Genomic DNA, 23,110 nt, shown 5'->3' with positions numbered 1-23,110 from the left:
AGACACCCCGCCCATTTCACAAGCAAAAGGGAAGCTCAAGCTGAGGTATCAAGTTATCTAGAATATCAAATTAATATTGAATGTAAACAACAAGATAAGTTAGTATTGATAACTCACTAACTGTAACTTCCATAGTGTCCCGAGTGGTCTCTCCACTAACAGCGGGACAATGTCCCAGCACACCATCTATGAAAGCTCACCGAACCATGGAAAGTAATTTCTTTGGGCACCACTTTGTCCATTGGACGTTTCAATTGATTTGTACTGTGCCCGCATTTTTTTAATGTATTTTTTTCCTGAACCTGTACCGATGTGTGCTGGATTCACAACCTGGGATGTTCGGTGAAACTCTCTTTGAATCACTCCGATCCTCCATCACTTGCACTGGCTGCCTTTTTCTCATCATATACAGTACAAGATCCTCATCCTTACATATAAGGCACTACATAATCTTTCCCCACAGTATCTGTCTGAACTACTCAAACACTACTCCCCAGCCAGAGTTTTGATACTGGTATTATTATTATTATTGCTGAACCCGCCTCAATCCCTGGCTGGCCTCGTTTGGCCCAAGGGTAACCGGCTTACAGAGTAAGCCCCAAGGAGGCACAATGAAGCTTCAGAAGTGACAGTGGGAATACCCTCATGTGGCCTGATAGTGGAAATGTGGCCGTACAACCTTGTTAACATGGCTTTGTTTTCAGGTGAACTGGTTACACTTAAGTTCACCCTGATTCCTGGAAGTTGCTTCCAATCAGATTAGAGCTTGCTAGATCGAGAAAGTGCTTGCCACTGTGTATGCAATATGTATCAGATGGTCAGTGAAGGGACCGTGTCTAACCTCAGACCCACAAGTCTGTAGTCCAGCTGATCAACCATCTAGTCCAGCTTGGACTAGCTACTGACCATGAATGACCAGCTTGGACCAGCTAGAGACCATATAAATGCTGGTCTGATGCTGGTTTTCTCCCCTTTCCTTCTCCATGGGTTTCCTCCCTTGTGTTTGTACACAAAAAAGAATGACTATGTGTTTGCCCATTCCATTACATCTTTCTCTTTCTGGGTTTAGTTATATATGTGAAGAGAACAGCTTTGGTGAGTATGACAAACAGACAGACAGTGTGTGACAGTGATTGGCAGCTTGTCTGTTCCGCCGATCTGGATGTGCTAGCAGTGTTAGCCTGTACCCGTGGCTGACACACATAAGCACTCAGGCAACCACTAACGTGTTAGCAACATGTGTCTGCCTATAGTCGGGAACAAGCAAATGGCGTGTGAAGCTTGCCGTCATTCCCCCCGAGACACAAAAAATTGACTGGAGTTTTGAAGAGGAGGATCTCGGGGGACAGAGGGACGGAGCGATCAGTGTGAGAAGATGGAGGGACACTTGTTTATGAGCCTGTATGGGTTTAAGGTTCTGAAGTAGAGGTCTTTGAAGAGATATCACATACATAGACACACTCACTGTCTGTAGTACAAGGATGGGCAGTCTTCACTGTCTAACTCACTCATTGTTCACAGTTGAACAATGAAGAGCAGGGTGACGGGATGGGAATCATAAAAAACTGAACTATTCTGCTTCTGATTGAGATTCTGCTAAATGATTCCAGTTTATTAACAATGCTATTAATGATTATTTTAGTACTTTTGAGAATGTAATTGGTCCTAACTATATTTTGAACAAAATACTAAAGAAAAATACAATATTTTAATTGTTGTTGTTTTTGGTTTTGGTTTACTTGTTAATTCAAGCAAAACTGATTTAAGTCTTACGTACACATTACACAGTAACATTTCTTGGTTAATTTCGAGTTAGACATGATGAATTAAATTACTTGCAGTTCAGTGAGCAATTCAAGAACCACTGACCAGTTCAAATCGATACATTTTGAGTTTGAGGCTCATTAAGTTTTGAGACGTTTTGACCAATTCATGAATAGAACCGACTCATAATAATCATCTGTTCGCAAATTAAACTACTGTACACTGGTCGAGTGAGTTCAATGCAATAGAAAGACGTCTTTTGTCTGTTTATGTCTTTTCCGTTCACATCAGCCAAAGAATACAGACGTTCAAGAACCGTAATCAGAACCGTTATGAAAATCATTTGGTTCCAGGTTCCAAAAGTTTTTTAAACATAGAAATGGTTCTGAATAAGAACTGGTTCTCAATTCCCAAGGGTGACATAGCACATATTTTACACCAAAAATATCCGATGGATACATCCCTGCCTGAGTGTGTGTGATTTCTACTCCTAGATAAAAGGGTGACGCAATCAAAAGACATTATTCTCTGGTCTCTCTCTCCTTCTCTGTACAAATACATCAATAATGGCCATTTATGTGAGATTCTACTGAGAGGTCGCAGCCTATTTTTCAGTTTCTCTTCATACAAAAATTGCTTTTCCCCTTGAGGCAGAAAGAAAGAAAGATGGAAGAATGGAAGGAAGGAAGAAAGGAGGGAAAGAAAGAAAGTATAGAATAAACATGCAATGGAGAAAAATATCTATTGTGTATCTATCCACTTTAGCTCCCAACTTGTTAAAAACCCCAACTTGACCTGGCGCTACAGTATGTGCACTGGTCTAGCACTGTGCAAGATGTTATTTAAAGATGAAGTGTATAATTTCTACGGCACTAGCATCACCGAACGGAATAGCAAAAAAACAACTTTTCAAATATGCCCCTCGTCTGCTGTTGATCAAACAAACAGATAGTCCAGTTGTTAACTCACACCATTGGTTGGGTCAGTGTTGTTGTGTCAAGCTGGACAGATCCCTTAAAACAAACCACAGAGACAATGTTTACTGTTTTTGAGAAAATGTGCCTACAAATCGATTACTTATAGTTGTCTCTGCATATTGAGCTGGGTAAGGCGAAACTTCAGCAAGTCATTGTCATTCTTTTCAGTACAAACACAGCTTCTTTCTTTTTACATTATTAGAATGCGCCTTTTCAAAAAAGTTAGCGTCATTTATCTGTTGCAATTAACCACCCAAGTAAAGCAGGCGTTAAATGGAATTTACTTAAAACAGTTTGTGTACATATTCTATTGATCATGGCAGCAGTAATTCGTCAAATGATGATCAAATGACTATAAATGGACATACATGTATATCCAGACATGGGGTGTAGTCAAACATGCTTTTGGCTTTTTCAAGAGCCGATTCAGGTGAGTGCAAATGGAGTGATGCTGTACAATCCCAGTAAAGCATGCAAGATCACAGTAGTCTGGTCCGTCCTTTACAACTTAGCACTCAGAACCGGCCTGCAAGATGGGGAATTACGCAGTGCAAATTACATTCAACATATATTTTTTAGATGTTTTTGGGCCGTTACCTGATATACATAATCCCTTAAGTTAATCAGGCCCTAAAACGACGCAAACAGAGCATGCAAATAAACATCGCTATCAGCTCCATAATTCATTCTTAGTGAATTCCCCCTGATTGAGCAAGAGAGAAAGTATCAGAGATAGGGTAAAGATAAAATGTGAGAGTGCAAATGACTAGCATATGTGACTAACAACGTGGGAACTCTTCCTCGACAAAACTGTGATGAAGATGAGAGAGAGAGAGAGAGAGAGAGAGAGAGAGAGAGTAAAAAAGAGAGGGTTACTTGACTCACTGATGTTTCCTCTTCTACCTGCACAGAAAAAGAAACACACATCTAAACAATCACACAAACAAACACTCACGGATTAAAAGCATGTCAGCTGTTTGTGCATGTGGTTTAATAGTGATCATTTCAATGGCTTCCAGCTATATTCAGCAGCCCTTGGCGAACATGTACGGTGGCCCTTGAGCCCCCTCAGCCCAGCGGTCTCCACAATGCTATCAATTACTCATATGATAATGAGGGTGCTAATGAAGACACGCCACACGGCCCTGCGCAGTCACGCCTGAAGAGCGCAGCTGGCAGAGGTGCATGTTTTGCGTCGCCATTTTTCATGCTTTTCTTTGGCTCTCGCATTGAGAGGTGGAGACAAATCCAGTGGTAAACTGTTTGCGCTTGTCACTCCACAAACATTCATGAGATGTATGAATAATAAGGCCTAATCAGTATTAATGACTCTCAGTCGCGGCTGTTTTAAAGCTCTCTGTCTCTCTCACTAATGCCAAATTACACCAAAACACCCAGTGCTGATGCATATTCCCACTGTTTAACACATTCTGAAGAGTTTTGTATGGAATGTGACTATAATATGTTCTCTCACGTTTATGTCCTTCTAAAAAAAAAAAAAAGATCTTTTAAAGATTTGGTGCCAAAGTGAAACAAGCAAATGCAGTAAGGATGAGGGGTGGTTTCAAAACAAATGTATCTTCAACTCGACTCTATCCATTCGACATTATGTGAAACCATGCAATCAACTTGCGAATCAGAAAGTTAGACCAGAATGTATAACACCTTGTAAGCAGTACAACAGCATATGCTGCATTCATGGCATGTCAGTAAAATTATAATTATGAGATCCCGACTACTAAAAAACATTCACATCTTTGTCATACACATAATTACAGATTGGAAACTTCGACTTCTTCAACTTGACGGTTGTAAAAACAGTGGCTACAACAGTTAACCCTAATGTTCTGTCTGGGGTCTGAGAGACCCCAAGGCCAAATTATTAGCACAAAAAAATATTTAAAGGTGAAGTATGCAATTTTTCCATGTTAAAATAATCTCTTTCCTATATTAATGCGAACAGACAACTGTAAGCACTCTGTAGACTGATTTCCCTGAGAAATGTAAACACTGTGCCACTTTTTTTTTTAACTTGATTGCATGCTTCAAACATCCTCCATGAAATTTTTTTACATTAATTAACCCTTCACTAAGCCTCCTTGGTTACCGCTGCTCGCTCGGACAAGCTTTGCAGAAATTCCCATAGGAATGAATGGAAGATTGCCGTGAATGGTACCGTTTTTGGCACATTATCTCATAAACAGAATGGATGGTGGCCTGGGTAGCTCAGCGAGTAAAGACGCTGACTACCACCCCTGGAGTCAGAAGTTCGAATCCAGGGTGTGCTGAGTGACTCCAGCCAGGTCTCCTAAGCAATCAAATTGGCCCAGTTGCTAGGGAGGGTAGAGTCACATGGGTTAACCTCATCGTGGTCGCTATAATGTGGTTCTCACTCTCGGTGGGGCGCGTGGTGAGTTGTGCGTGGATGTCGCGGAGAATGGCGTGAAGCCTCCACACGCGCTATGTCTCCGCGGTAACGTGCTCATCAAGCAATGTGATAAAATGTGCGGATTGACTGTCTCAGATGCGGAGGCAACTGAGATTTGTCCTCCACCACCCGGATTGAGGTGAGTCACTACGCTACCACGAGGACCTAGAGTGCATTGGGAATTCCAAATTGGGAAGAAAAAGGGAGAAAAATAAATAAATAAACAGAATGGATAATATTATTACGTGGACAACAATGAAGAGTGACATTTTAAAGTGTATTTATTTGACATTTTTTGTAAAAGAAATTACACAGTAATTTGATCAAAAACTGTGGAGACTGAATTATTAAGAAAAACGATTATCACAGTCACTTGAAAAGAGAAAAGCGTCACTTGATAGTTATTACACACCTGATAACATTAGTGTAAGTGAACAGATCTGCTTATAATGTCTCATAACACACTCACTATGATGCTGTGAACTCTTTATTTACTATTTCCTTAACTAAGACCTGAATCAATACATAAATGCATTAACAAGTTATTAGTTTTAATTTACCGCGGAGAAAATATAGGTGTCCTTGCTGATGTTATACATGTTCATTTGGGAATGAGGAATGACACAGTTTAAGCATGCTCATAAGATTTATTAAAAATAAATAAATAAATAATTTAAATGTAGCTTTGGGTAAAGTATGGAAATACTCTGTAATGAGCTGAATATGGCATCAGAGTAACATTTAAAATACGTATAAAGGGTTATGTTTTGATGATGCAGGCAGCTGACCAAGGGGGACGTGTTGACCTCAACAAAACATGATGGTTACTGTTGTTGTTACATCTACATAAACATATTTCTGTTTGATCATTTCTATATTTTTTTGTATTGATAATGTTTCAACAGTAATACAGCATAGTGTCAATTTTATCTAAGAAATACCAAAAATAAAAATGGTTTACTTCCAGGGTAGCTTGCACAAATGAGTTGACTAGCCATCTAATAAATGTTTTGGCATTAAGAGCATAGTCAGTGAAGTTATTACAATTCTGACATGACAAGACAGCAGCATCACCCTTAAAGTACCAAGGAACTGAACAACAGTTTGATGTGTGCATTGCCTTTGTTGAAGACCGACCAAAGATATCCTGCCTTTAAATGCATCTAATTGCCTTTTCTCTGCCTGGTTGAGGTTATCAGATAAGCTATCACAAGTATCAAGTGTGTGTGGTCTTGTTATATAATGCAGAGTGACACTGGACACCGAGAAAAAGATGCCAACTGACTCGTCTAAACAGATTTCTGCCACAGTAGCAAATGAGGATGTATTACTGAGGTCGTCAATGCATTAATGCTGCTTGGCCAACAAGGCCTGAGGCAGTATGGAGTTTGGCGAGTCTCTGCTGACTGAGTCAGCCAGTGCTGTTTGTCTTTATGGGGTGCCGTTTGGAACAGAGCCGCCTGTTTGTCATTTCCTGTGAGACATTGAGCTCTGTGGATATGACAGCCAGAAAGTTTAACTCCTGCTGGCATTCAGCACCCGACTTGGACATGTTGGCTGTGCTTGTGGTTGTGTGTAAGCAACTATAAGTGTGTGTGTTGGCGGACATACTGACTGTGCTTGTGTGTATGACACCTAAAGACAGTTTGGCTGAATCTGTTGTGGCTGTTTTCATGGAGGCTGTATGCGCACAAGCCAAGTTACGTCTTTAAATGCAGAATCCCTTATTCCACATTATTACATTCCTTGTACTGTATATTAACCCTCATATTCTGTTGGGGGTCCAAAGACACTTTTAATGGCTTATTTTGATTTATTTTATTTTTCTATAATGTTTTTTTTTTTTTTTTTTTTTTTTTGTAAAAAGTCACATTTATAAAAAAAATTTATGTGCTAAACAGACAACTAAAGCGTCAATAATATCAGACCACTAGGTTTTGATTAGGTCGGAGAAAAATATTAAAATAATTTGAGGGAAAATAAGAGATTAATTTCAAAATTACTACTTGTGTTTTTATATGTAGATCACCGGGGTCTCTGGGACTCAAATACAGAGAGTAAAATCAATCTCAACTGAACATGAGGGTTAAATAAACAAACAAATGGACATATGTCAAGCATAAACACTGCAATAAATGGGCAGCACGTGGTCTCAACCAGCCGTGAAACAAAGGGCACTATCAGAGCAATTATGCGCAGTAAATTCAATTAATCTCGACAAATCACCACAGTGGCCCACGCAATACCACCATCCCCTGCTAATTAAAAATGGTCGAATTGCTTCTGCATTTTAGGGGTGTGGATGTCTGGATATAATTGCCATGTTTCTTTTTATTCTGACATGCTACCAACAACATGTGGAGGACGTTGAGAAGAGGAGAAGAGTGCATCCCTTTCGTGCCCGCAGTCCCTCGGGGGAGATGAGACTGACGGAGGATTCCGATAATTGGCTCTTCTTTGTCACTTCAGACAGCGAGAACTTTTCATCATGGAGAAATCATGTCCCAATTTCCCTCACCTCTCTATTGCTCAAATGCCATAAACAAAGTTTTTAAAAATAGGAGATAAAATGCAAGTCAGCAGCTAGTTGATCATGCATCCTCTCACCTCCGCTCATGAGAGCTATTTCAAACTGACTTCCTAGAGATGGCAACTGGGGAGAAAAAAATAGCAAAAATAAATCTTGTGATAGGCTAAATGAAGCGGTGAGTGGAGTGGTTAGGCGTGCTAGCATTTCAGCTCAGACTCACCCACCGTTCGCCAACATTTGTCATGCCAACACACTAACTTAGCAGAACACCAACTAGCCTGCCATACACAATTATAATTCGGGCAGGAGGGACACAACATCTCGTTCCCTCCATCAGGGAACAGAGGTTACATCAGTAACCAAGACTTTCCCTTTCTGTCACTCACTCGACATTGTGTCGATGTAGGGCCACTAGGGGTTCCAATAGGAAACGCCGCAGGCGCTGAACCACGTCACGAGGGGAGTGGACACGGGCAAGCTGCTGCGTGCCTCGCAGCGAGTGCTCAACCATGTCGTGACCTTCCAGCGAGTTAGGTAAGGTGTCTCCCTAGTCCCATTAAGGGGGGAGAGGGCACTTACCCAAGTAGGCTACCGGCGGTGCCTTTCTTAATTTGCTGTTAAGCAATCTCCCGCCGAGCACTTTCTAGAATAGCGCTGGGAAGTGCTCTTCCCTTTTCCAGGAAGGAGAGCACTACGGAGACCACATCCTGCCGGAGGGAGGTTAACATGTGTAGCATACCTCACATGGACTTACCAATGGGAAAGTACACATATGGAATGATACCACAGGAGAACTCTATCTACAGAGAGGGTACGCAGCACAGTGGCCATAAGGGGGAACCAAACAGTGGAAACTCATCATATGCTATTACCAAAGGGGAATCACCATGAACGGAGCACTGAGCCCAAGCACACAGGCTCACAAAGGTATTGTGACTCTGCATATGTCTGCTAGAGAGGCCCCCCTTGCCAGTGCCCAGCAGGACGCAACGCGTCTAGTGGAGTGCGCCTGGACTCCCAAGGGGCACGGCAAGTCCTGAGATTGGTATGCGAGAGAAATGGCATCCAAAATCCAATGGGCCAACCTCTGCTTGGAGACAAATTCCCCCTTCTGCTGTCCTCCAAAACAGACAAAGAGCTGCTCCGAGCATCTAAAGCTCTGCGTGCGGTCCAGATAGATGTGCAGGGCGCAAACTGTACACAGCAATGACAAGGCCGGGTCTTCCTCCTCTGAAGGGAGCACTTGCAGTTTCACCACCTGGTCCCAAAAAGGAGTGGTGGGAACTTTGGGCATGTAACCAGGCCGGGGTCTCAAGATCACTTGAGAGTGTGCCGGCCTGAACTCCAGGCATTTGCTGGTAACAGCGAGTGCCTGAGGATCCCCCACCCTCTTGATGGAAGTGAGCGCCACCAGGAGGGCCATCTTCAGAGACAGAGTGCTGAGCTCGGCCTGCTCCAGGGCTCAAACGGGGCTCTCTGTAGGGCAGGTAGGACCACAGAGGGATCCAAGAGGGGATCAGGCACGGTCTAGGAGGATTCAATCTCCTCACACCTTTGAGGAACCTGTTGATCAGGTCGCGCTGTTGTGAGGGATTGCAGTCCAGTGTATCATGGTGAGCTGCTATGGCAGCCACGTACACTTTCAGGGTAGAGGGAGACAGCCATCTCTCCAGCCCTTCCTGAAGAAAAGACAGCACAGACCCAGCAGCGCATCTCTGTGGGTCTTCCCCATGGGAAGAACACCAGTTAGCGAAAAGATGCCACTTCAAGGCATACAGCCACCTCGTAGAGGGGGCCCTGGCCAGAGTGATTGTGTCTACCACAACTGGCGGAAGACCTTCCACTTCCTGTCCAGGAGTCAGATGTGGAGATTCCAGAGGTCCGGCCGTGGGTGCTGGAGTGTGCCTTGCCCCTGAGTGAGAAGGTCCTGCCTTAGGGGAATGCGCCAGGGAGGTGCTACTGTCAGGAGCATCAGATCTGAGAACTTAGTCCAGTTCGGCCAGTATGGCGCAACAAACAGGACTTGCTGCTCGTCCTCCCTGACTTTGCACAGAGGCAAATGAGGCTCACAGGAGGAAACGCATATCTGTGTAGCCCCCAAGGCCAGCTGTGTGCCAAGGCATCCATGCTGAGGGGGGCCTCGGACAGGGAGTACCACAGGGGGCAGTGAGAGGAGTCTTGGGAGGCGAACAGGTCTACCTGTGCCTCCCCGAATCTCTCCCAAATCAGCTGGACTACATGGGGATGGAGTCTCCACTCACCATGGAGCGTTACCTGCCTTGAGAGCACGTCCGCTGCACGGTTGAGGGTGCCCGGAAGATGAGTGGCTCACAGAGACTTCAAGGTCTGCCGACTCCAAAAGAGGAGGTGGCAGGCAAGTTGCGACATGCGACACGAGCGTACGCCGCCTTGGCGGTTTATGTATGCTACAGTCGCTGTGTTGTCGGTTCGGACCAACACATGCTTGCCCTGAATCAATGGCCAGAGCCTCCTCAGGGCCAGCGATACTGCCAGCAACTCTAAGCAGTTGATGTGCCATTGGAGTCGGGGCCCCGTCCAGAGCTCTGACACTGCCTGTCCGTTGCACACGGCACCCCAGCCCGAGTTCGAGGTGTCCATTGTGACCATGACACGTCTTGAGACCTGCTCTAGGGGAACACCTGCCCATAGAAACGCCAGGTCCGACCAAGGGCTGAAAGTCTGAAGGCACTGTGGCGTGATGGTCAAACACCGGGTGCCGTGGCGCCATGCCCACCTCGGGACTCGAGTCTGTAGCCAGTGCTGAAGCAGTCTCATATGCATCAACCCGAGGGGGAGAACAACCGCCGAGGATGCCATGTGCCCCAGGAGCCTCTGAAATTGTTTCACTGGTGCCACTACCTTCTGCCTGAAGGTCTTCAGGCAGGTCAGCACTGACTGAGCACGTTCGTCATAAGACGCGCTCTGAGAGCGACCGAGTCCAACTCCATAGCGAGAAAAGAGATGCTCTGTACATGGGAGAGCTTGCTCTTCTCCCAGTTGACCTGAAGCCCGAGTCGGTCAAGGTGCTGAAGCACAAGATCCCTGTGTGCACACAACAGATCTCGCGAGTGAGCAAGGATAAGGCCTCTGTACAGGTATGCTCATCCCTCGAAAGCAAACCAAAGAAAGGGTCTGTGTCGAGGAAGCATCGATACGTGAAAGTACGCATCCTTGAGGTTGAGGGCCATGAACCAATCCTGATGTCATACCGACGCTAGGATGCGCTTCTGCATTAACATCCTGAACGGAAGCCTGTGTAAGGCCTTGTTCAGGGCACGCAGGTCCAAGATTGGGTGCGACCCTCCCCCTCTCTTGGCCACGATAAAATAAGGTAGAAGCCCTTGCACAACTCGGCTACGGGGACGGGCTCTATTGCTCCCTTCGCCAGAAGGGTGGCAACTTCCACCTGAAGGACGATGGCACCCTCGCCTGCACCATAGTGGAGAGGATGCCACTGAACCGGGGTGGGCATCTGGCGAACTGGATCACGTTGCCAAGGCGAATCGTCCCGATGAGCCAACGTGAGGGGCTGGACAGCTCTAACCAGACCTCCAGTCTCCGTGACAGTGGCACCAGGGGGACGACTGGACTTACCGTGCCCGGGCAGGGTGGTTCGCGGAAAGGCAGAGCAGGCACCCCACCTGAAAGACAGCCCGGGGGGTCGTGCTGCTCCGCAAGCCCGCAACGGTGGCCGGTGACTGAGGCAGGCGAGTGGCCCCAGAGACCAGCACACTTACCTGTTTGCCGGCTGTCTCTCAATGGAGAATGAGGGAACGGGAAGTACCCGCGTTCGCCTGATTGACCGGAGAGCCTTCCAGCGCCTGGCTGTTGCGAGTGTGCTGGCCCAGGGAATGAGGAAACTGCTCTTTTATTGACCATGTGGGTGCCAAGGCCCAGAGGGCACTTGGTGATGTCATACTCACCACACGCTGGCCCAGGGGCGATGGTGGGGCTGGAGAGATGTCCCGGGCCAGACTGGTCAGGAGTGGTCGCCTCATCCCTGTGCGGGCCATGTCAGGACCGCCTCAAAGCCCGTCTGGGGTTCTTGGGGACTGGCTGACGGGCAAGTGGAGCCGACTTCCCACGGGAGGATCTTTTTCTCTGAGGCCGGCGTGCGGGCTCCGATGGTACAGGAGCCGGGGCCAGCACCGCAGAGGAACGGCTCTGGCGAGAAGCAGACGGGGTGTGGGACCTCGGTGGCCGGGTCAAGCAGCAACAGGATGTGTTTAAATGCCTCGGTCTGCTTTCTCACCATCGAGAACTGATGGGCGAAATCCTCGACGGTGTCGCCAAAGAGCCCCCCTTGGGAGATGGGCGCATCAAGAAAGCGGACTTTCTCAGCATCAAGCATCTCCGCAAGGTTGAGCCACAGGTGCCGCTCTTGGACCACAAGTGTGGACATCGTCCGCCCCAGGGCACACGGCGTGACCTTCATCGCACGTAGATTCGGAAGATTCATCCACTTCCGACAGCAGAAGCCCACCCTCCGATGCTGTGACCGAAAGCTCATCCTTGTTGCAAGCCGTGAATGACACATTAAACCCGCCCTGAGGCAGACCGCCTGAATCGCTCGACAACTCGTCCGGACAGAATGAACGTGCTGGGGGATGGGAAGTCTGCGGGGGCGGAAACACTCCCATGTCCACATCCAGATCACCCGCGGTGCTTGCCGACCCGGCCAGCTGAGCGTCAGCCCAGGACGGACCGGGTTGGGGAGTAGCTGCAATGGCTCCTTGCTTCATGAAGAAGGAAGTGAGCCACGACCGCAACGTTCTCATGGGCATATTCTCCCAATGAGAACATAACCCTTCCACGACAGCCGCCTCGGTGTGCTGGCGCCCCAGACACTCGTGGCAGATTTCATGGGTATCCAGAGGGGAGAGATAATGGCCACATTCAGTAGCGCAAACGCGGAAGGACATCTTTAAAAAGACGGCAAGCGTTTGCACGAGCTCTTTTAGAAGGAAATATACTCTTTCTAATATACTCTTTTAGCACCTGCAGACTCAGGCTGCCGAAGCGCCCAGGGGAAACACAGCACTCAACCGTGTGAGGGTGACCGCTGATATGCGGCATAAGAATCCAGCAGCGTAGCAAGAGGTGAGAGGACGAACACATAAGCATTCGGCTCCGAAGAAAAAATCTGAATGATTGATGCATGCCATCTCCTTTTATACCCGTATGTCCGGGGCGGAGAGTGGCATGCAAATTCCACTTGCCAATTTTCATTGGCCTTTTCTATTTTAAGCAAAGGTGATTGGGGCTCTCAAGATCGAACCCCTAGTGTCACAACATCAACACAATGTCGAGTGAGTGACAAACAGGGAAATTACTATTTTACCCAAAATGTGTGTGTACTATGCGTATTTATGCTCATTAGAGTATCACTTTGTTCCTCTCGCGTCACCTCTATTGAAATCAGTTGTGAGTCGAGTCTCGCATACGCTGCACATGACAAACGCTATTTGAATGATGCGCGAAGCTGCCACATATGAAGAGTGGTCCAAATCGCTCTCTTATGAGGCATTATTTCATTAGAATGCTGCCTTAGAATACAGCTGCCTATGTAGGCAGGAGACAATAAGGCAGCTCAATAAGTTTTGGAACAGATCCACTGTCAAAATACTGAAGTATCTAAGTAAAAAAAATGAAAAAACAACATACTACTGTAATAACAGCAACAAAATAAGGAAGGTGTATACTGTGTCAAAATAGTGAATTAAGGAAATGACAACGACAAAATAGCAAAACAAACATAACAAAGTTGAAATAATAAAATACTGTCAAAAAAATAAAGATGAAATAATTGAAATACAGTTAAAGCACTTAAAAATTAAGAAACACATTGCTTTCAAAATAAATAACAAATTAAATAAAAGTGAAATAATGAAATTCTCTAAAAAATATCAAAGAAGCAAAGTAATGAAGACAAATACTGTTAATAAAATCATTAAATAATAGAAACTGATTATAATGATTGGGTTTTGATTAGGTCAGAGGAAAATATAAAAAAGAATTTGAGGGAAAATTAGAGGTTAATTTCAAAATTACTACATGTACATTATTGGGGACTCTGGGACTCAACACAAACAGAAAGTAAACTCAATCTCAACAGAACATGATGCTTAAATAAACAAACAAATGGACATATGTCAGGTTTAAACACTGCAATAAAGGGGCAGCACGTGTTCTCAACCAGCCGTGAAACAAAGGGGCACTATCAGAGCAATTATGCACAGAAAATTCAATTAATCTCGACAAATCTCCACAGAGGCCCACGCGATACCACCATCCCCAGTAATTAAAAATGGCCAAAATGTTTCTGCATTTTTTTTTTTTAGGTGTGGATGACTGGATATAATAGAAACTGATAATAATGATCCAACATTAAGAAGAGAAAAAAGCGAAACTGCTGAAATAATGAAGAAACATTGAGACAAAATAATGAAATTTTGCTGAAACAAAGAAGATGAAATAATTACATACTGTTGAAATAAAAAAAGAAAACAAATACATATACTGTCAAAATAATGAAGAAATAAAAGAACATAGACAACATACTGTCAAAATAACAATAAAACCACATAATTAATATGAAATACTGTCTTAATATTGAAGAAACTAAATAACAAAGACAGAATAATGGGAATGAAATTCTGTTAAAATAATAAAGATAAAGTGCTGTTGAAATAACGAAGAAACTAAAAAAAAGATATAATAGTCAAAAGAATGAAGAAATTAAAGAACAAAGACAAAATACTATCTAAATAATGAAGTTCTGTTAAAACAACAGGGAAACTAAATAACGAAGATAAAAATAATACAAATACTGTTAAAATACCAAAAGGGAAAAAAATGAGTTTTTGGGAGAGAGGGAGAGACCAGCCGCTAACGGTTCCTCTGAAGTTAATCTAAGTCTCGCTAAGCACCCGGAGGAGTTTGGCGAGGAAGAGTATTTCCACTCTGTGTTTTGATGTGTTTGAGCAGAAGTGGATTGTGGATTAAGGCCGCTGAGCAAAGGTGGTCAAAGAGTGTGTGGTAAAGAGTCCCATTCTTTTGCTCCAGAGAGCGTGAATGTGCAAGAGAGAGAAAGAGAGTTTGAAAGCTTTAAAGATAAACACTCTTCTGGACATCTCTAAAAACTTGCAAAAGAAACAGAAAGAGACAGACAGAAGAGAAGAGGGAAGTGATGGTGGAAATCGAATAAAGGCATGTCAAAGAAAATAATAGAGAGGAAGTCAAGAGAGAGTGTGTGCATTCATGACACAAAGAGAGATTGAAGAGAAGAGAATGTAGCAAGTGAATAAAAAGAGAAACCAAGAACAAAAAAACTAAAAACATGGAAATATAGAACAAGGGACTAAAACAAAGGACTGGCTGAGAAAATGAAAATGTCAGAAAAGTGATCATGAATGAGAACAGCCTTCGAAAAGAGCAAAGATCCACGTGAGTGCTGCAAGAAAAATAAAAGAGAACCAAAGGATTAGCGAGGGTAAGTGGAGTTGCGGGTTGTTGCCCGTCCTCTTGATTTCCTGTGGGAAGAGCAGAGAAACTGACCCCAGGATTATAGATTAGAGTTAATACCCCCTTCCCGCTCACAGTAAACCCCTAAACTCACCCCCCCCAAATGCTACCCACCTAGTGCCACCCCTGACCCACCCTCCGCTGAGTCACAGCCCCGCCTGGACCACCTGCACACGTAAAGTCAGCGCTCATGATGTGGGAGGAGGGGGGTACCGTCTGACAGGAGATTTTCACATGAGTCAAGCTCCCAAAAACATATGCCAGCGTGAGCGTGTCAGTGTTTGTGTGTGCGAAAATCACACCTGCCGCTGAGCGGTGCAGTGCGGCGGAAAGCTGAGCATTGCCATGGGAATATTAGCATGTGTGCGACTTGGGGTCGTGCGGTCTGAAATACATTTGAGGTTTGTGTTAACATTCCCATTGTGAGACGCACGCACACACAGCGCCGCCTCGCTGCGGCCCAATTTTCATTTTGATTGTGTGTCAGAGGGGTGGTAAAGGTGTTTAATGCCAGATAAAGCACCCTCAGGGTCATTTTGCGACTCTGTGAAGCTGTGCGTTAGTGTGTTTGTGTGGCTATGATCTCTAATAAAGGCTGACTCCGCACAGTGGTGGGGATATTGAATGTTTATTAGTCGTGTGTGTGTGTGTGTGTGTGTGTGTGTTTGTGTGTGCAGGGTCCAAAATTAGCTTTTTGCCACACCTGCCAATGATGAGTGAATTGAGAAAATTTACCAGCCATAAAAACCATATTTCTTACCTGCTATTAAACTGTATTTTGTTATTATTTATTTGTATTATTATTTTTATAAAAAAAAAATATACATTTTTGTCCTTATGACAATATGATTATTTAGCTGTTTTTTTCTTTCTTTTCTTGTGTTTTAGTGACAAACAGCACAAGTTATTGTGTCATTCGAGATGAGCCAGTCTCCGTCTCTTGGTGAAACTGCACCTATTAACAAACGTGAAATTGTGATTTTGTTTTCATTTTGGTGGCATAATGCAAGGAATATCTAAATATTTCACATGTCTTAACATGGAGTTCGGAGATACAATTAAGTTGGGCCTCCTAAATAAACTTCTAACGCAAAATTAAGCATAGTGTCAGTTCAGGCAGGTCACGTTAGTTAGATTGCAATCAGCTGACGCTCAACTGATCATGATGTCTACCAATACAATTCAGATGCTCAGAGCAGTTCTATTTAAGTCCTCTATTTTATTTATCACTTAGCCATCTTTCTATTGCACTGATGCAAGCTGCACTTGACACCCTCCTCCCTCCCCAGCACCACCTCTTGCATGGCAGCTTGCCTTTTAGCTCGCAGTTTTTGCATACAGCATGGCTGCATGGATGGGCGGGGAGTTTTCCCAGAGCAAACACCAACAGATGCTTAAATTAAAAATAAATAAAGTATTAATTCAGTATTCAAGTTAGTATTCATTTGACGGAAGTGGTCCTGACTAAAATAATCCAGTGAGGTAAAAGTTGATACATCGTGTCCTAACCAGACGCTACGTGATAAAGCGGCAAGCAATAAAATGTATCTCTATCATGTAAATCAATTTTTTTTTTGTCCTAACCAGCTGCATCAGGACATTTTGTTGAGCGTTTGTATTCCATGTTCCACCAGGTAGCCCCGCCCACTGCAAAATCTCATTGGTGTAAAATCTCATTCCTCATAATGTACATTAAAAATCAAGTCTGTTCTGATTGGTTGTGATTGTGTCGAATCGCACAGCATTATTGCATTCAATGTGGATGGACGAATTTCCTGCCACTGAAATCATATTTCATAATGTCTGGTTAGGAACTATGTTGAGTGTAATCTGATTACAAAGTAATTAGTTACAGTAATATTTTTTTTTTTTTTTTAGTACAGTGCATTACAGTAGTGCAATGAATTAAATTTTTAATATCTTGTAATCAGATTACAGTTACTGGCTTTCAAGAAAGTTAATGACTTAATACATGAATTGGGTTACATAATTCTAAAATAATATTATTTATCTAGAATACATTTGAAATATGAAATTTGTTCACATACATGCCTATTTGCATTTCTGTGACAGCTGAAGTGCATGCACCCTATATTAGGATTAAATATAGACATTATTTTGAATGGAAAAACAAACTTTCTCTAAAAAGTGAAAACCTTAAAAGTAATTAGTAGGGCTGTCAATTGATATATATATTTTATCTAATTAATTACATGGAGTGTAATCGAATTAATTGCAATTTATCACATATATAAATAATTGCTGAAAAAGCCCCTCAAATAACAATTATTCAATATATAATGATGAAATAATTATAACTAGTTATATTTAAAGGTGCTGTAAGCAATTTTTTAATGGAAAGGAATGCAAAAAATGTTCCTATACATATGTCCCTTAAAGATATTAATGAGTGTCCTGAGATATCTCACAATCTCTGTGACAGCTCTAGAGTTTGTAAACAGCAAACAAAAATGTGTCCATGGACCGCAGACATTGACAGTTTCCACCTGTCAATCATTTTGCGCATTCTCATAGCATTGTAGTTGCAGTGAATTATTGAGGCTTAATGCCATTTTTATCCCATGTTGTCCATAACAGTTGTCAGTTGAGGGTGCTATTTTGCTGCTGTTGTTTTTAACAATGGTTTCTGCACGATGTCGGTCTCAATAAAGCTCATTTGGTAACTTTGGAGTGTGGGGATTTGGAAAGAGGGGGTGTGGCTAATTCAACAGCTCAGTCTTGTGGAAGTAGAACGGCTGAAATTGCTAACAGCACCTTTAAATATTTAAAAATAATATATATATATATATATATATATATATTCAGATACTTAAAATGCATTACATTATTGTGGCAGATGAGTAAAGTATTGATAAGACAATACAAAAAGTGGCTTTAGAATCCAATGTATTGTTTATTTGTATATTGTTGAACACAGGCCAATCATTAGCCAACAGTTCACAGCAATCCATTTTGCAACTGAATTTGTCAATCAGTCTGAGATTTATTATAAGGGCTTGTCTAAGGACCCGTCAGTGTACACCTGCATCAGACGGATGCTTTTGGAGCATCTCACTTTGGTTGTGTCGCATCATAAACATACCGTTTTTAGGTCACTGTGTCAAGTTAAATGTAGTTAAATACTTAGAAAAACACATCTTGAGATCCCTAAGTTCAGATTTGTGCTCCATTAAGCTGTGTTTGAACACAGAACACGTCCTTGTGTTGTGCTGTCTGCTGAAGGTTTGGGTTGTTCTCTGTATAAGCTGCACATTGCCTATACAGCAAGTTTTGCTTACTATCCCCTAGAGAAAACAGGTGGTACATCAAGCTTGAATTGTTCAGGAATTTTCTTTATTACGGTCCGGGGACATGATTAGTTGCGTACATTTTTTTAACCCGTTATTTTTTATATAATTAATCAACTGAATTAACGCATTAAATCGAAAGCCCTATTAATTAGTAATGTTCAGTAATCTGATTACAATTTTAGGGAATTAATTAGTAATTTGTAATGGATTAATTTTTAGTAACGTACCCAACACTTGTTAATATATATTTAAGTCTCACAGATGTTATCTTTAGTAGACGATAGGTCCTGATTTACATCAATCATGTCGCTCACATCAGCGAGGCTCAGAATATCATTCTTACAGTTTGACTTAACTCATGTATTATGCTGCATTTCTTAATAAAGCTAACGGCCAACTGGCGAGTAACTCGCAAAATCCAATTTTACTCCCATTGGTGCTTGGCAAGTGCTATATTTTGGACACTGTCTGTGTATGTAAGTGTTTGTGTATGCAGAGCACTTCCCCAATGTGAAAATCTCCTTCAGCCTTCTGGAACGTTGCACTGTTGATGGAAAAAAATAAATCTTTTAAAGTGTGTGTGTGTGTATGTGTGAGTGTTAGAGAGAAAGAGAGAGTGGAGAGGATGTCTGTTAGAGTGTGTGTGCATGAATGGTAGATCGAACTCATGAATGTGTGTGTGTGTGTGTGTGTGTGTGTGTGTGCATGAGGGAGCATGAGTGTGTGTGTGTCCAGTAGCTGGTTGAGGGAGCAGGGTTAGGTGGGGAAGGGGCGGGGCTATGGGGGATGGTGAAGGGGGTCGGAGGAGGAGAGGTGAGGGGGTGGGATTGTTGGTATGGAGTGTTTGTGTCGTTACTCACTGTATGGCACACATTCATACTGGATCTCCAAGTACTTGTAGGTCCCTGGACAGGGGTCAGGAAAAACATCAGACCCAGCCACCACCACACACTGAGTCCGATTATTACACCTGAGAGAACAGAGAGAGAGAGAGAGAAAGAGAGAGAGAGAAAGAGAGAGAGAGAGAGAAAATTGAATTTTGAATTTTAAAGACCTTTTAATTCAAACAATTATTTTTTCAGACAGACAAAAAAAAAAAAAAAAAACAAAAAATGTAATTACATCAAGTACAAAAACACATAAAATTTTCAAAAATTGTTGAACACTAGAACATCATCAACAATTTTATACAACACTCCATTCTGACACCACATCATGTCAAAAGAAGTCTTTCATTTCTTTAAAATACAGAAAATCAACCATTATACTAGTCTTCACTAAGTTTATAAAAACACTTAAAACATTGCAATCATACAATTATACTATTTTGTTTTTTCTGCTTACATAAATACCCATCTTATCTTCTCCCAATAGAAAATTTTAAATCTGAGATATAAATTTCCATCATGTATATATAAACCCCAAAATAAAAACCTTTAAGGAGAATACCATTAAATAATATTTGTAGCATATCAAACAAGGTTTTTAACCTGTAACATTCCATAAAAGCATGAAAAACATTTTCGTACATAGAGCAGAAGGGACATTCTGAGCTCATATTTGGATTTAAAACAAATATAAAAAGCTTTTACTGCAATTGCGCCATGCAAAAGTCTCCACTGTAAATCCCCCACTTTTTTTGCTAAAGGTGATTTATATAGTGCTCTCCACTCAGGTCTTATAGCATCGTCCAGACCTAGCACTCCCCTCCATGGAGTCTCAACTTTTTTATCTAAAGCTTTTTTTATTCAAGGCTTTGACACAACTCTTATATATTTCTTTGCACTTTGTAGGGTTAGAACCCACAAACAATAGCTCTTTTGTTTGCAGAAAAATGCCTGAGCAATTTTCTAAATTTGCAGTCACAGTTAAACTTGGAAAAGAATCATGGCAGTTGGGTTTTAACACACCTGAACAGAAACCATTTAACAGTTCCATCTCTTCTCTCGAGATTAAAGCCTTCCATTTCTCAAGTAATTGGCCCCCCTGCTGGACCGATCTCATTCCTATGCTTTTTGCAACTACTTCCTCATTTGAGAAGGCTGGACCTGTTAATGCAGCCAAGTTTCCTAAAGTTATAACCTTAGCATCCTTAAGCTTTTCCATGAGAGCAAGAGAATGTCCATAACATGACACATCCAAATGAGAACCAAGAATTAGGGGTTCCTGTAAAAGCCAAAAAAGAGAATCAGTATAATTGTCCCTCCTCACAGCAAAAAGTGTCCATACTTTTAACAGGTTCCGAAAAAAGATTGGCAACATGGAGAGGTTCATTCTAGCTGTGTCCATCCAGAATAGGGCTTTATCCAAGCTTAGGCCTTCAAAGTTCCTTAGAATTATAGAAGTTGTCGCTCTGCAGTGAGAGTCCAATGGTCCACTCAGAAATCTCTGGACATATTGCATGCGAAAAGCTGCTGTTCTGCTCTGAATATGAATGATTCCATGTCCTCCTTCATCCTTGGGTAAATACAGAACAGTTTGAGGAACCCAGTGCATCTCATCCCAAAAAAATCATTCAGAATTGCCTGGATCTTTTGCAAAGTTTTAACAGGTGGATCTATACAAGCCAGGCGATGCCAAAGTGAGGATGCTACCAAATTATTTAAAACCAACACCCATCCTCTGTAAGACAGTTTTGGGTGTATGATTCTCCATTTAGCAATCCTGCTTTCAATTTTCTGAACACTTTCCTTAAAGTAATTTTTTTACAAACAGTTCATCTCCTAGAAAAACTCCAAGGTATTTAAGACCTCCTCTAGTCCAGCTTAAATTCTCTGGGAGACATGGCTCTCTGTTTGTCTACCTCCCTATTAACAGGGCTTCACTTTTTGACCAGTTTACTTTTGTGGACGAGAAGGTTCTAAACTCATTTATGATTTCTAAAAGTGTTTCGATATCACTTTGTCCATTTATTAAAACCACAATGTCATCAGCATAAACTGAAAGTTTAAAAGTAGTTTCACTATTTAGAATGCTTACCCCACTTCATTTTGATCTCAGTTTACTTAACAAGGGCTCTATTGCTAGTGTACAGCATTCTGGACAAGGTACAGCCTTGTCTAACTCCTCTTTTTACCATAAAAGGAGCACATAAGTCACCACTGACCTTAAGTAAACTCTCAACATCGCAGTACAAGACTTTGATCTTATTTATAAAACTGGAGTTAAAACCAAAAGCTTCCAAAACATTCCATAAAAAACAATGCTCAACTCGGTCAAAAGCTTTCTCTTGATCAAGTGATATCATGCCTATGTCCAAGTCGAGAAGCTTTCCAATATCTAGGATATTCCTGACAAAAGATATATTGTCAAAGATTAGTCTCCCTGGTACACAATACGTTTGGTCAGAATGTATTATCTGGCCTAACACTTTACTTAGTCTGTTAGCCAGAGCCTTTGAAAGGATCTTGTAATCAGTGCATAACAATGAGATTGGTCTCCAATTCTTTATATTGTTTAAGTCCCTTTTTTGGTAATAATGTTAGCACAGCCCTAGGACAACTCAAAGGCAACAGACCCTCCTTTGTACTTTCATTAAATACTTCCAGTAGATCTTTTAATTCTGACCAAAAAAGTTAAAAAAATTAAACCGAGAGACCATCTAGACTAGGTGCTTTTCCACACTCCATGCCCCATAGCGCTTTGTGTAACTAATCTAAGGTCAGATTTTTACTGAGTAAAACATTTGCTTCATCTGAAACTTTCAGTAAGTTCTCAAGGAAAGGGTTAACATCTGTTTTGTCATTCCTAAGTTCACATTTATACAGTTCTCATAAAAGTTAGTAGCTCTTGTTCTGATTTCAGAAGGGCTTACTAATAGATCCCCATTCTCTGCATATAAGGCATGCATGACTTTATTCTGACCATTCTTCTTCTCTAGATTTAAGAAAAATTTAGATGGTGCATCCATCAGTTCAATATCTTGAAAGCAGGATCTAACTAGAGCACCTTGAGCCTTTGACTCTAGGAAATCAGACAGAGTTTTTTCTTTACTCTGAAAGCCTCCAACACATGCGGGTTTTGATCTCCCCCAAACTGCTCCTGGAGACTAAGTATATATTTTTCTAGTGACTTCATTCTGTTCGTAATGTCCCTCGTGACATTACAGGAATATTGCTGGCAAAACTGCCTGTTTAAAATTTTTGCACAATCCCACTATTACCTTAAAGATTGGAAGCTTTTTTTTCCCCTCCCTTAGATTTTCCCAAACTAGCTTAAAAACCTCTCTAAAATTCTTATCACATAACAGGCCATTATTAAAATGCCAGTATGCACTTTTTGATTTTATAAAATTAAATGAAAGAACACATTGTACCATACTGTGATCTGAGAAAGTAACCAGAACTATGCAACATTTCCTAACCAGACTGCATTGTTGTCTAAAACAATCAAATCTAACCTTGCAAAGGAAAATATATAATCAAAAGCATGAGCCCAGGTATACTGCCTCTGATCTCCATGAAGATTTCTCCATACATCGACCAGTTCAAAAGAGTGTATCATTTGAATTAGCTTCCTACAAGAGGGCATATGAGGTTCTGAATTGTTCCTATCC

At 42.2% G+C, this 23,110-nt stretch overlaps 1 protein-coding gene across 2 annotated transcripts in view; it reads right to left on the bottom strand.

Moving 5' to 3' along the window:
• LOC127451629 (adhesion G protein-coupled receptor L1-like) overlaps positions 1-23,110 on the bottom strand; it is a 253,493-nt gene that overhangs the window by 86,917 nt on the left and 143,466 nt on the right. For both annotated transcript variants that reach the window (XM_051716451.1, XM_051716452.1), the window contains exon 4: positions 19,416-19,525. In XM_051716451.1, the coding sequence (XP_051572411.1) occupies positions 19,416-19,525 (110 nt within the window). The remainder of the gene's footprint in view (positions 1-19,415; positions 19,526-23,110) is intronic.

This window comes from Myxocyprinus asiaticus, chromosome 14 (assembly GCF_019703515.2).
Source record: "Myxocyprinus asiaticus isolate MX2 ecotype Aquarium Trade chromosome 14, UBuf_Myxa_2, whole genome shotgun sequence".
Taxonomy (NCBI): Eukaryota; Metazoa; Chordata; class Actinopteri; order Cypriniformes; family Catostomidae; genus Myxocyprinus; species Myxocyprinus asiaticus.
The sequence above is the reverse complement of the archived record's forward strand: the minus strand, read 5'-3'. Positions and strand labels throughout refer to the sequence as shown.